Below are 14,502 nucleotides of genomic sequence, written 5' to 3'. Positions count from 1 at the left end.
GAACTGACCAGACTTAATAACTGGGACTGCACTAGGTCTGGCACTTGAGAATTCACAGTGATTAAAATAAAATTGCTCTGCCTAAGACAAAACGTAAGATACCAAATATATAAAAAGACTCTTTGCTTCCATTGTCTTGTATTAGCATTCTAACAGCGGTAAGGTAAGCAAGCTCAGTAGTACCTCAGACAGCAGAGACTTCTGCATGTGGTTAACTTTATTCATTGCTTGCAGTGCAATGGACTATTTTTTAGAAAAATATATTTACGATGTCAAATGAGGCAATTTTCAATGCATAAAGTCAACACAAGCGTAAGTCTTTGACGGATTGAAGCTTGGATTCTGACAAGAAACCACTATCTACCATCTCATTTAGGGTACTCCACAATGTGCAAGGTGGTATTGCTGTCAAAGAGAAACTTGAAATACATTTGCATATAACTGAGGTGTTCTTCTGACATAGCAAGATGTTTGTAAGTATTTTATAGTACCAGTTGATAATATAAGAGTAGAGCATTTGTACTTTTCTCTCCCTCACTCAACTCACTAATCCTAGCAGATGCACTAACACGGGTTTCCAACCCTGAAGGCTGCTTTTAGATAAAAAGGAGCAGAGCTTTTAAACACCCCAGTGTTTCCCAGTACACCCACAGCCAGCCTCTCATTTCAGCACCAACAGCCCAGACTTAGCGGCTGCTCTCGGGAGCTGTAAGCCACCAGAGCCCCTGCTGACACACTGGGATCACTGACCTCACCGAACTGGGAGTCAAAGCAAGATACTCAAACCCCATCTGCCAAGTCTATCAGTGTAGATTAGCACCCACTAGTACCTGCCTCACCTTCTGTGCTACACCTTTTGGTCCATGTGCCCACCTCCCAGACCTCCTGCTCCTCAGCCTTATCCAAAGACATTGGATTTCGGCCTGAGCTTGAACGATGCTTTCAGGGATTTCTCCTCGTGCTCTTCCTCCTCAGTGTCACCGCGAAAGGAGGGAGTGTTGTGGATGATCTGAGTCCTGAAGCGGATCTTGTTAAGCCGAGGCTTCATCCGCCCGCTGCCAGAGGCTTTCCTGGTCATCTCCTTGCCCTTGCCTGGCACCGCTGCCCCTTCGGTGCCCTCAGCTTCCTCCCCAGTGCTGTGATGGTGGTGGTGGTGGGAGAGGCGGTAGCTCATGAGATTGGAGGGCAACACCTTAGAGAGCCGCCAGCGCCCGCTCCCATTGCCAGTGGCCCCTTCCTCTTCCTCCTCCTCCTCCAGGGCACCCACGAGGCTCCGCATATCCCCCGAGGTGCCCTGGTGCAGGTACTGGGCGGCCTTGCGTCCGCTGTAGTCGCGGATGTCGACATCGGCGTCGTAGGCTCCTACCAGGAGCTTCACCACTTCGGCGTGGCCGTGCATGGCGGCTATGTGCAGCGCGGTGTGCCCGCCGCTGGTGCGGGCGTTGATGTCCACAGGCAGCTGGTGCCGCTGCGCGAAGTTGACCAGCGTGGCCAGCAGCTCCTGCCGCCCGTGCTTGGCGGCCCAGTGCAGCACCGTGAAGCCGGTGATGAAGTCCCGCTTGCAGAGCAGCGCCGGCTCGCAGCTTAGCAGCCCCTCCAGGCTCTCCCACCGCCCGTCCGAGGCAGACAGCATCCAAGCGTGCTCCAGGGGGTCCAGGGCCACGGCGCCGGTGGTGCTCCCCTCCTCCTCGGCGGACGACGAGGCCACCGAGGCGCTGTCCGAGTCGCCGCCGCGGCTGCGGCCCCCCGCGGTGAGGGCTCCGCGCTTCAGCTGGGGAGAACCGCCCCGCGCCGCCTCCCGCAGGCTCCGGCGGCCACCGCTCTGCGCCGCTGTCCCGACGGGGCCCTCCGCCGCCCCAGGCTCCTCCGCTGGCGGAGGCCGCCCCGGGCCCGCTGCTACCGCGGTCTCCTCGCCGCCGCCTCCTCCTCTGCCTCGCCCGGGCGGCGGCCCCCGCCGCGAACCCTTCCGTTGGCCTCCAGCCGCCGCCGGGCTCGGCCGGGGAGCTTCGCCCCGCCGCCCCGAGGGCTGAGAGCGGCTGCCAGCATCCTCGCCTGGCGGCGGCGGCGCCTCCTCAGCGCCCGCCTGCGGGGAGGGCGGCAGGAGCGGCCGCTCCGCGCTGTCCCCCACCGCCGCCGCCGCCGCCGCCTCCTTCTCCCCGGGGGTCAGGGCAGCGGCGGGGGGCTCCGCGGCGCAGTACCGTCGGCGGAGGTGCACGTACTTGACGCCAGTGCCGGGCTCCTGTCGCACGGTGGCCACGGCGTTGACCAGCTCCTTGAAGCGCTGGCGGGCGGCGGCGCGGCGGCCGGGCTCGGTGGGGCTGAGCCAGTCCCGGAAATGCTCCAGCAGCTCCGCGTTGCGCGCCCGCCCGCCCCGCTCCGCCAGGAACCGCACCACCGACTCCTGCCGCAGCTCCGCCATCACCGCCGCTGCCCCATCGCGTCGCGCCGCCGCTTCTCCGGCTGCCGCGGGCGCGGCTGAGCCGCTGCCGCCCAGGCCCCTCCTCCTGGCGGCGGCACCGGCGGCGGCGGCGGCGGCATGCCCCAGCAATCACGGCCGCGGCGGCGCCGCGCCACCCTCCGGCGGGGAGGAGGGGCCCACCCCAACGACCGCAGCACAGCTACCGCCCGCCCCTCGCCTCGTGGGGCCGCTGCGGCCCCGCCTCTGCCCGGGGCCCCGCCGCGCACCGGGCTGGCGGCCTCGGCCCCCGGTGGGCGAGCGGCCCGTGCGGGTCCTTCCCTCGGTTCCTCCGTGCCTCACCTCGTGGGGCCATGGCCGGGCTCCCTACCTGCCCGCTGCCGGTAGGTGCCGTCCGCGGTGCGGGAGGCAGGAGCGGAGGGCGGGCTGCTCCCGCGGCCGTTATAACCGCAGTCGCTGCGTCGGCGGTGCCCGGTTGGGGGTGTCGCCCGGAGCGGCGCAGGGGACGGGTCCGCAGCGCAAGGGGAAGGGGAGCGGCGGTTACACCGCGCAGAGGGGTGGAGGTGCCGCTTGCACCGACCTGCCCTCTGAGCCGGCCGGGGCGGGGGTCAGCGGGCGCAGTCCAGCCTCCGCCTGCCGCTGGGCTCCCGGGGATGCTGGCTTTTGACACCCGTGCTGTTAAAGTAACTTAAGCTGTCGCCCTTCTTGGGGCTCCCGTAGCGTATTGGCTGTTTCGAGTCCTAAGTTGAACCTTGGCTATTGAAGGAATGCTTTCCTTATGCATAACGGCGTAACTGTCAGTTCAGTGCTTTGAAGACATTGATTTTGTCTATGCGTTAGTGCTGGTGCGTTAGTTCCCTTTCTAAACATGAAATAAATCGATTCGTTTATGACTTGAGTTTTCTGCCCGTGTGTCACATCTCAGCCATGCGAAGTGCAGAAGGGTTCTGGAAACAGCATGGAGTGTGTGGAATTTGGGAAAAAATCTGCACCTTGGCTGTGTATGTAGTTACTTGCTTTTGCCTTTTCTGGTAGCGGGAAGGTAGGTAAAGTACCTGTCTGTGGTGGTTCTTGGCTCATCCGTGCCACTGTGCTGTTCCACCCCAGCTGTGCCGGTGGAGCTGTGTGTGAAGCTGCCCCATGAACTGGAAAAATGGGAAACAACCGTTAACTCTTTTGAAGTTTTCTCGGGGGATTTTCATCCGGGGCAGTGTCTTTCTCTGGTTCTTGATGAAGCGGCGTGGAATGGGGAGAAGGAAGAGGGACTTCTGAAGCAGTTACTTATAGGGCAACTGTTAGAGCCATCACAGAGCGAGCCTGACCACACCGGTCTGTCTGTCTGGTCAACCTTAGGCTGAGTGAAAGGGCTTCATTCATGTTCCCCTGCTTGCTTGCCACTTGGCTGCTGAGCAGTGCTTGCTTTCTGTCAGGGCTCCCATGCAGGGAGCTCCAGTTCACACAGGGTCTCTTTAAGGCCTATATGAATCCTTTGCAGTTGCAGTGTAATGTAGTGCAGTGCGTAACTTCATATAAGCTGTCTTTGCACATACTATGTATATACAGTGAGGATGAGAGCCAGTACTTCACAGGCTGGTTCTCATGGGAAGCGGAAAAAATGCAGAAAGTTAAAAAAAAAAACCAGCTTAAGGCTAGAGTATGAGAAACAATACAGAATGATTTTGCTGGTTAATGTTTGTGTAAAGAGTGTGGCGGGATGCAGTAAATCAGCAAAAGTGAGTGACAGTGGGGTTGAGGGTCCTCTGAGCAGGTAGAATTGGTAAGGGAAGAGAGGGAAGCATGTGCATGGCAAACTTTACAAAGAATACTGTGAAAATAGGATGTATAACATAATTCTGTAGTGGAGGAGGGTGATTTTGTGTTAGGTTTATAAATGTAAATTACGTAAACGTAATGACGTAAAATATATTTATACTGACATCACGTAATATTTGCTAGTTTAACACATGCAGTGTAATTATTAAAGTGTTTTCCACCGTATTCTGGAAAAGGTTTTGTTTTCAGTTGTTTTTTCAAGAGAAATGTAAAATCACCCCCGGAATGCAGCCCAAGCTGCTTCTGCAAATCTGCTGGCGATTGGGCTGCACAAAGCCTGAGGTGCAGGTGTTTAGTACTTCTGAGTTTTGGAAACTTGACTTCCGGGAAAGTATTGGCAGCCGCTGCCACCATGCAGCTGCATACAGTACTTGTCACTGGTTAACTGAAAAGGAGGGAGCTGCAGTCAAGGAGAGCTTCTAATAGCAACCACCACTGTCTCATCTAAGACTTTCTCATTTGGACAAGGAGCATCAACAAGAAGGGTCTGACGCAGCCAAGGAAGACGACTGACTTGGTGCTCTTCAGGAAATTCAGTGCTAAAGTTGCAGCAGGCACAGCTGGGCCCCCACAGCCAAAGGGGTGCTGATCTTCCAAAAGTGAATGCAGATGTGATACCGGTACTGATACCAGTGTGAGGATTTTTCAGTGTCAAGGTCGTCTTAGAGGGCTGCACCAGATTTCTGTTTATTTGATTTTCCTTCCATGAAACATACAGGTTGAGAGAGACCTAGTGCAGACCACAGAGCTGATCACTTTCTCCTCCTGCGTAGCAGTAGCTGAACAGACCAGCACTGTTGTTATCCTTTGCCCGGCACACAGAGCACTAGCTGTGAAGACCGGGTTTCTTTTCTACTGTCAGGTACCAATTCCCCACCTGCTGCCTCCTGCTGCATCAATCCGTAGGCAGCAATGGAGGAACAGGTACTAACTGTGCTAGATTTTCAAGGTACTGAAGTGCCTGCTGGTGAAGAGAGGCCCTAGTGGCATTTACAAGTGAATATGTTGCTGTTTGTGAAGTCACCTCTTCACAACTGGCAAACCAACAAAATATCTCGGCTTGTTTGTTTGTTCCTAAATACCTCATAATACAGTCCAGAAGTTATCTTTCAGTAGCAGCCTTCACAGTGTGTCCCCATTCTCTACTGACGAGCCCACCACTTTTTCCTCTGCCCATCCTTGGTGAGTTCAGGGCATTCAGGGAGATTCTGCCCTTCCTCAGATTTCTTCAGACAGAAACATAGGACAAAAATGTCAGCTTTTGTTTTCCAAAGGTTCTTTCTGAGGTCTCTCCATGCGTGCATGTATGAAGGAAATCTTATGGCAGCCTGTGGTTTGCAGCAACTTCAGCTGTATTGTGTGTTGGAGTGGGCTAGACAATAGTTGGTGCACCAGAATGCTATGGAAGAAGTGATTTGGAAGAGATAAAGGAAGAATCCTTGGCTTGTGATGTTTGGACTAATTCCTAAAAGTTGTCTGCTGTTTCTGTCAGACTGAATAAATGATCTGATAACTCTTGAGTGAAATTGTCAGATGAGTTTTCACAGCATCATCTTTTGGCCAATACTTTTTTTCCCTACACACCCTTTTTGGGAAATGCTTTGTTCCATACGTGACTTTGGTGTTTTGATTTTTATTTTATTGAATAGACTGACATATTAATTCCATGTGATTTTTAATCTATCTCCTTTCTTACTCTGCATCTTCATGCACTTCTCTTTCTATTTTTTCTGCCTCATCCTCCTATATATTCTGTACTTTTCTGTTGTTATTTTGCCAAGCTTTCCTTTCTGTTCCCTCTACTCATCCCATCTGCTCCCTGTCTTTCCTTCATGCACATATCTACATCAAGACATGTCAATGGTATGCATGCCTACACCACACATCTACATTTTAGATTCTGACTACCCAAAAACGGAAAGTATTTTTCTACTTGCTTCCAAAATCTGTTTAGTTTCCTACTTACCTCCTGTGTTATGAGGCAAGAGCAACATTGATATTTGCTGGGTTAAATGTAACGTTGGTTATTAAGAAAGTAATGTATTGTAAGAGAGTAATGCAGTTTGTTTTGGAAGATTAAAATATATTTTCCAGTTTAACTAATGTCCACACCTGTTGGTGATAGTGGAAACTCAGGGCTCCAAAAATCACATTTGGAGCACCTGTGGACATGTCAACATGTTGTTATCTGCCCTCATGGCTGATGCTCATGCATCCTTTGGAGGGCCTCTGTGTAGCTGTCTGGGCCTGGCACGATCCTCACCTCCTGCCTAAGCGCACGAGCATTGATTACTTTTTTCCTTCAAGCTTTGGAGAGCAAATCTCAGTCTCTCCAAGCTGAGTGGCAAGCTAGTTCTTTGAATGGACTGCAAGTCTCATGCTGCAGGAGGCTTGGGCAGAGAGACGCGTGTAGTCTGAGACCCAGCTTTTGCTGTGAAGTCGTCCAATTTTGAGCAGTTTTAGTCTGAAATAGGTTGCAAATTTTAAAGCTAACTATATATTTTTTAGTTTGTTTCTGAAATTAACACCCCAGTTTTTAAATGTGACTTTTGTCTCAGTCAGTGATTTTTCTTTGCATATTCCAGTGATAGGACAAGGGGCAATGGGTGTAAACTGGAACATAGGAAGTTCCACGTTAACATCAGGAAGAACTTCTTTACTGTAAGAGTGACAGAGCACTGGAACAGGTTGCCCAGGGGGGTTGTGGAGTCTCCTACACTGGAGATATTCAAGGCCCGCCTGGACAAGTTCCTGTGTGATGTACTGTAGGTTACCCTGCTCTTGCAGGGGGGTTGGACTAGATGATCTTTTGAGGTCCCTTCCAACCCTTGGGATTCTGTGATTCCTTTTAATTGGCAAAACAACTTGATATCAAGCAGTATACTTGATTAAATGAATTTGCAGAAATCCCAGTGCGGTTCCATGAAACCTATGCTACCAACCCTTGAAAAGGAGGGTGAGGGAAGGAATGATGTGGTTTGGACCACCTCAAGCTGTCTGTATTGTGTGCCTCTTTGAAAGGAGTATGAATTCTGAGAAAGCAGTGAGAAACAGGAAGTAGTCCCAGGAATATTACAGCTCTTGTAGCATTCAGATGACAAGCTTTGAGTTATTCCATGAAAAAAGTTGGATGAGATGCTGCCTTCAAGCATAATTTAGCTGCTCCATCCAACGGATGCTAATTTGAACAGACTGGCTAGTATGGTGACTTAATTGCTTTCAGCATGATTTGCATTTCTTATTTTTTGAGTTATCTCTATATTTCTAAACTAGTGATATGGCAGTAACTTGTTTTTCAGCTGGATGATGTGTTATTTCTTTGAGAAGCAGTAAGATGCAAGCTGCATGTGATCAGTTTGTGGACTTAATTTCTCTGTGTATTTATCAGTCTGTATGTAGCAGAGTGAAGCTGCATTAGGTGCTGGCACTGAGGGAAAGACTTGTGATACCCTTGGAAAATTCCAGAAGGAAAAACATAGGCCCTTGCTAATTGCTCTGCAATTAACTTCACTGACATTTTTATATGATTTTTCTGTAGCAGAATGATGACTATCGAGCTTTGTCCTTGTCTGGTCATGTTGGTTTTAGTACTTTACCAGATCAACTGGTTAAAAAATCCATCAGGCGGGGCTTCTGCTTCAACATCCTTTGTGTTGGTAAGTACTGTCTGGGTGTTTCAAGGCTTTAGTAGCATACCCATCCTTAGGAAGTGACTGAAATTTAAACCCAGTTGCAATGCTAAACTCTGTCTTTAATGTTAAACATGAACTATAATTCCGTGCTTTCCCCCAGTTTTGCTTATTTGTATCCATCCTTTTTCTATTTAACGTTTTCATAAACAACATGAAGACCAAATATGCTGCAAAATGTATTTACTGATTTATGGGCAGCTTCTTGGATTCTTTTGAGTAAATTACACTACTTTTACTGTAACGAAGAGCTTCAGATCAAAACCTCCAGAAATTCCAAGGTGATCTTACTGAAGTATTTCTATACTTATCAAATGTTTGCTCTAGTATTTTTATCCTTATTCATAAAACCCCTGTGTTGAACCCCATGGTTTCACAGCTAGTTACTTGGCTTTTAAAATCTGTAGGAAGGTAGTTCACACTTTTAAAGAAACACAAGTGTCAAGAGACTGTTCTGTTTATTGCTTATTAGCGGGTAACTCTTTTATCTGTAGGATGAAAAAATTAAGTAGAAGATACTTAGTGCTCCTTAGGAAGAAGGAATGCAGACAGTCATTTTGCTCAGAGAAATCAGTTGGCAATTTTTTTGTGTAAATTTGTTGAGTTCCTGTGATAACACTTTCTATGCTCAGAAGGTATTTATTTGATGTGCAAAATGTCTTCCCTAACCCTTTTATTTAACTCTAGGGGAAACTGGAAGTGGGAAGTCAACCCTGATAAACAGCTTGTTTAACACCAGTTTTGATGACCCTGTGTCAACGCATTTTCTGCCAAAAGTAGAACTTAGAGCCCAGACTTATGAACTGCAGGAACGTAATATTCTTTTGAAGCTGACCATTGTAAATACAGTGGGATTTGGTGACCAAATAAACAAAGAAGATAGGTAAGTGCCCTGTCATTGCTGTGATATGCAGAAGTTTTGGTCTTCAATTGCAGTTGATTTTTCTTTGGACTTTGTAGTTAATACTTGCATATACTCCAAATATTTGGTTAACTATTCGTGTACCAACGTAAGCATGTTCTTCTTCTCATCTGGGAGATTATTTGAGAGAGCAGATGAACTCTGCCCCTTTCTTTATGATATGATCTTTTATAAAAGTATGTCAAAAATACATGCAATAGTGACTTTGTTTTGGAGTGGAGGAAAGCAGGGAGAAGGTCAGTGAGAGACTTTTTGAACAAGCAAACAGGTTACTGTAGATTATATAAATTAGATATATAGGGGAGTTAAACATTTGATTGGAACATATTGAAGACCATAAACTGGAATGAACATCAAATGGATTTCTGAAGGCCTTTGTTTTTCATGTCGGGCAGTTTGATCAGAAGATGTAGAGCTACCACACTAGTGTCTTTCAGAACTTCTTTGAGTCTGCTTTTACGAATTGAAGATTTTAAAATACTGGATTGTCTCTCAGCAGACTTTGTTTCTTTTATCTTGATTGTAAAGCATTTCAGCAATTCTTTGTGATATATGGGTGCCTAAATGGTAGTAGTTATAATTGAAGGTTAGAGAGTCACATTAACATTGTCATGAGAACAGTGGCTTATGATATGACTGGAAAACAGTTACTGCTTGTGACTTGGATGAATGAGATGCAAGTATTAGAATAGATATTAGAGGGTTTGCTGGCTGGTGTAGGAACTGCCTTTTAGTCCTTTCAATTTTGTGTGTAACAACTGCTTTGGAATTTTAATAGAATTTGATCTGGTTTCTAAACTTTGTGTAGTAGCAGGAATGTAAGGGCACACTGCCTTTACATCTAGCAACACTTTCTTTTAGAAAGCAGATTATAATCTCTTTTCAGATAGGATAAAGTATGCTTAAACTGTACTTATTGCAAATCAGATTTACATTGTTCTCTTGCATTCCTCCTTTTCAATTTTTGTCTATTGTTTAAGAGTTCTCTCTTGTACAGTGCTTCAGAAGGTAAAGGAGGTCCTATTACTTGGCACTGGTAATCACGTATTCTTTCTTTTCTTGTACTGTATCTAAGAGTTTTTTGTATCTTCCTTGTATCTAAGAGTCTGCAGTTGCACAGCTTGATTGCAAAAATTTATAAAACATCACTTGGGAAAATTGGTTATAGTCATAACTAAATTCATGTAGCTTTTGTTCACTAACAGGAGCTAGGAAATATTTTATCTGTATTAGATGCACCATTCTTTTTTGAATAGCATTTCAGAAATCAAGATCACTCTGTACATTTAACTTTGTGCTGTAGATACCTGAGCAGCCTTTTGACAGGTAAAGCAAAAATCCACAAAATGGTACAAGAGGAATTCCTTTCTTAATTTGGCTCTGTTCAGGACTAGCTAATCACTGGTTACTCAATTTTATTTCTTACAGCTATCAGCCAATAGTGGATTATATAGATGCACAATTTGAAGCCTATCTCCAGGAAGAACTGAAAATTAAACGTTCTTTATCTAACTACCATGATTCTCGCATCCATGTTTGCCTCTATTTCATTTCACCTACAGGCCATTCCCTGAAACCCTTAGATTTATTAACCATGAGAAGCCTAGACAGCAAGGTAAGACTTTGAAACAGAGTTCTAGAAATTTGTCTTGCTTTCTGAAGCATCTTGCAGCTTTTAGGCTTTCTACCACCTTTCAGTTCAATATCTGCATGTTTGGTTTTGGGATGTTTTTAATACTAGCATTCTGAACTTAAAGTATACCTTAAGTTCTGGAAGTAGCTTGCAGCTCATCACCTGTTTACAAAGAAAAAGGAGAGAGACATCTGGCAAGATGCTGAAAAAAGAAGCACTACGAGGTATAAAAACAGAATAAACCCATGCCAACTTTACCTTTAACAAGCTATTAACATGTGTCTTATTGTGATTGGGCAGGGTACCCTCCATCAGCACTGTAATATTTCTAGTTAAGCTTGTTTCTAGTTCGCTATTGAGTTTTGGGACTGCTGGAAAGTTGGCATATAAAAAGCTTTGCAGCACTGTGAAGATCTTTGTTGCAGATAACCAAAGAGGCAAATGCCATGAGCAGAACACCCTGCCAGCATGGCTTTTTCTAAGATAGGCTGCATTAGTGTTTTAAATGTTGCATCTTGATTTGGTTTGAAAGCTTTAAAATAGCAGTTTCTAATATGATTACTTGCACTTTCTAAATTCTTATCTTTTTTCCTGTAATGGGCTGGATGAAGCTAAATGTTTAGCCCATTTTAAGAAACCTTTTGTAATTTGGGTTTAATTTGTTGAAATTTTGAAAAATTTGATCACTTAAATTTATTTGTTGTTCCTCTAGCCCTTTCCTTTGTGTTTTATTAGCGTTTCTCCTAAAGGCACATTTCTTCCTGCTTTTGCTTGTTCGTGAGATGTTTCTTCAAGATAACAAGGATCAGATCAGCTGTCTGTTCCATATCTGTGATTGATGAGCACATTTGGGATTTTGTAATGTTCTTTGTGAATGCATTTTGCATTTTGAACTTTTTCAATAGCACAGAGCAAGTATGGGGAGAAGTATGGTGGGACAAAGTTAGGAGAGACAGGGTCACTGCTTTCCTTATGCCAGATAAAAATGTTTGTGAAAATATCCTGTAATACGCAGAGAGCTAAAGAGCCTTGGTACTAGAATATGGGACAGTCTCATGGAACATATTGTTCTTCTCAGAGTTTTGAAGTTGGAGGTTGTGTTAAACCACAGAAATACTTGGCGTCTAGGTTGTGCTCTCATAAACTGAGCTACCTTTAAAACAGTGTTTCTTCCAAAAGAAAAAGGAAATAGATCCATGAGTCCCAGCATCCTGATAAATATTTTCCCATCAGGATAAAATGAGCTTAATTCTGCTTTGGGGAATTTTAGTTTCTAGCCACTTGCTCTCCTGCTTTGGTAGGAGGCTTGCCAGACTGGTTAAGGGTGGTTTAAACTAGACGTGTTGAGGGAGGGGGGCATCATTCCATCCCATCACACCCAGTCAGTTGCTTGGAGCAATGTAGATATATTCCAGCCGCTCCAGCCAATGAACCAGCTTCATTTGGAGCTCGGCTCAGATGCAATCCAGGAGGTTCCTCGATTGTGTGGAAGACAACTTCCTTCTGCAAGTAATAGAGGAGCCGACAAGGAGAGGTGCCATGCTTGACCTCTTGCTCACCAACAGGGAAGGGCAACCTTGGATGCAGCGATCATGAGATGGTCGAGTTCGACATCCTCAGGACAATGAGAAGAGCATGTAGCAAGCTCACTGCCCTGGACTTCAAGAGAGCAGACTTTGGCCTCTTTAGGAACCTGCTTAGTAAGGTTCCATGGGATATAGCCCTACAAAGAGGGCAGGGGGGCCCATGACTGTTGGCTGATATTCAAGGACCACCTACTGCAAGCTCAGGAGTGCTGCATCCCAACTAGAAGGAAGTGCAGCAGGAGGGCCAGGAGACCTCCTTGGATGGATAAGGAGCTGCTGAGGAAACTTAGAGGGGAAAAAAGAGGCTTATAAAAGATGGAAGCAAGGACAGGTGGCCTGGGAAGAATACAGGGATGTTGTCTAGGAAGCTAGGGACCAGGTTAGGAAAGCTAAGGCCCAGTTAGAATTAAACTTGGCTAGGGATGTTAAAGATAACAGGAAGGGATTCCATAGTTATATTGCAAATAAAAGACAGCCTAGGGGCAACATGAGCCCTCCCTGAAAGATATGGGGAGAACTGGCTACCCTGGATTTGGAGAAGGCTGAGGTTCTTAATGAGATTTTTGCCTCAGTCTTCACTGGCAAAGGCTCTGACCACATCACCTAAGTCTTGGAAGGCAGATGCGGGGACTGTGAGAATGAAGACCTTGGGCCCACTGTAGGAGAGGATCTGGTTTGGGACCATCTTAAGAACCCGAATGTGCACAAGTCCATGGGACCTGATGGAATCCATCCGCGGGTCCTGAAGGAGCTGGCGAATGAAGTTGCTAAGCCACTGGCCATCGTATTTGAAAAATCATGGCAGTCAGGTGAAGTTCCCGACGACTGGAAAAAGGGAAATATAACCCCCATTTTCAAGAAGGGGAAAATGGAAGACCCGGGGAATTACAGACCAGTCAGTCTCACCTCTATGCCTGGCAAAATCTTGGAGCACATTCTCCTGGATGGCATGCTAAGGTACATGAAAAACAACAAGGGGCTTGGTGACAGCCAGCATGGCTTCACTAAGGGGAAATCCTGCCTGACCAATTTGGTGGCCTTCTATGATGGGGCTACAGAACTGATGGACAGGGGTAGAGCAGTTGATATCATCTACCTGGACTTGTGCAAAGTGTTCGACACTGTCGCACACAACATAGAATCATAGAATAGTTAGGGTTGGAAAGGACCTCAAGATCATCTAGTTCCAACCCCCCTGCCATGGGCAGGGATACCTCACACTAAACCATCCCACACAAGGCTTCATCCAACCTGGCCTTGAACACCGCCAGGGATGGAGCACTCACAGCCTCCCTGGGCAACCCATTCCATTGTCTCACCACCCTAACAGGAAAGAATTTCCTCCTTATATCCAATCTAAATTTCCCCTGTTTAAGTTTGAACCCGTTACCCCTTGTCCTGTCACTACAGTCCCTGACGAAGAGTCCCTCCCCAGCACCCCTATAGGCCCCCTTCAGGTACTGGAAGGCTGCTATGAGGTCTCCACGCAGCCTTCTCTTCTCCAGGCTGAACAGCCCCAACTTTCTCAGCCTGTCTTCATACGGGAGGTGCTCCAGTCCCCTGATCATTAGTCCCTGATTAGGGACTGTAGTGATAGGACAAGGGGTAACGGGTTAAAACTTAAACAGGGGAGGTTTAGGTTGGATTTAAGGAAGAAGTTTTTTACTGTAAGGGTGTTGAGGCACTGGAATGGGTTGCCCAGGGAGGTTGTGAATGCTTCATCCCTGGCAGTGTTCATGGCCAGGTTGGATGAAGCCTTTTGTGACATGGTTTAGTGTGAGGTGTCCCTGCCCATGTCAGGGGGCCTGGAACTAGGTGATCTTAAGGTCCTTTCCAACCCTAACTGTTCTATGATTGTATGGTTCTATGACTCTAAATATTTGTGTTTCCGCTTTGGTTCAGAGAGGACATAGAACATGAACAGCATGTAACTGTTGTTTTATCCCTTTGCAATGGATTCTACTTTCTGATTTTACTGCAGAATAGAAGTAGATGAAAAAGTATATACTTTAGCTGTAGTTTGGTTTCTGTCCCATTGTGAAACAAGTTTGTGATGCTTTTACTACTCTATTCTCCTAGAGGCAATTCAGAACTCAGGATTTTCCAGGGTGTGTAAGTCCTGGTCACATATGCTGAGTACAGGATTCTATAAAGAGAAGGTGGTAAAGGAACATGCATGCATCAAGTGTATAAGTCTATCAAAAGCTGTCTTTAGTTTCTTCCTAAATACACCACAGTGTACGCTGTTAGCTTTGTTATGGTCTGCTTGGTACAAAACAAGACCGGATTAAACAGCTCAGAGGTAAAGAGGATTCTTGGAATAGGATAGGGTCATCCTATACTCAATAATCCTGGAAGGAAAAACACAGACCTATCTTTGGGCAGTTACTTTTTCTCTATTGTTTATAGATTGGATGACTAGC

At 46.7% G+C, this 14,502-nt stretch overlaps 2 protein-coding genes across 9 annotated transcripts in view; one reads left to right on the top strand and one right to left on the bottom strand.

Annotated features, from left to right (window-relative positions):
* Positions 1-612: 612 nt before the first annotated feature.
* On the bottom strand, positions 613-2,533 carry SOWAHC (sosondowah ankyrin repeat domain family member C). Its single transcript, XM_065677842.1, has one exon. It carries the CDS (start codon positions 2,417-2,419, stop codon positions 899-901), a length of 1,521 nt encoding a protein of 506 aa, XP_065533914.1. The 5' UTR covers positions 2,420-2,533; the 3' UTR covers positions 613-898.
* A 121-nt stretch (positions 2,534-2,654) lies between these two features.
* SEPTIN10 (septin 10) overlaps positions 2,655-14,502 on the top strand; it is a 59,839-nt gene continuing 47,991 nt past the window's right edge. For 7 of the 8 annotated variants that reach the window (XM_065677849.1, XM_065677846.1, XM_065677847.1 and 4 more), the window contains exons 1-4: positions 2,655-2,799; positions 7,788-7,905; positions 8,626-8,821; positions 10,289-10,475. In XM_065677849.1, the coding sequence (XP_065533921.1) occupies positions 2,770-2,799; positions 7,788-7,905; positions 8,626-8,821; positions 10,289-10,475 (531 nt within the window). In that variant the 5' untranslated portion in view covers positions 2,655-2,769. Of the gene's footprint in view, positions 2,800-7,787; positions 7,906-8,625; positions 8,822-10,288; positions 10,476-14,502 lie in introns of those variants that run through there. The other variant, XM_065677850.1, reaches the window with a different exon arrangement.

This window comes from Lathamus discolor, chromosome 4 (assembly GCF_037157495.1).
Source record: "Lathamus discolor isolate bLatDis1 chromosome 4, bLatDis1.hap1, whole genome shotgun sequence".
NCBI classification, from domain to species: Eukaryota; Metazoa; Chordata; class Aves; order Psittaciformes; family Psittacidae; genus Lathamus; species Lathamus discolor.
Note: the sequence above shows the minus strand (reverse complement) of the source record. Positions and strands in the feature narration are given on the sequence as shown.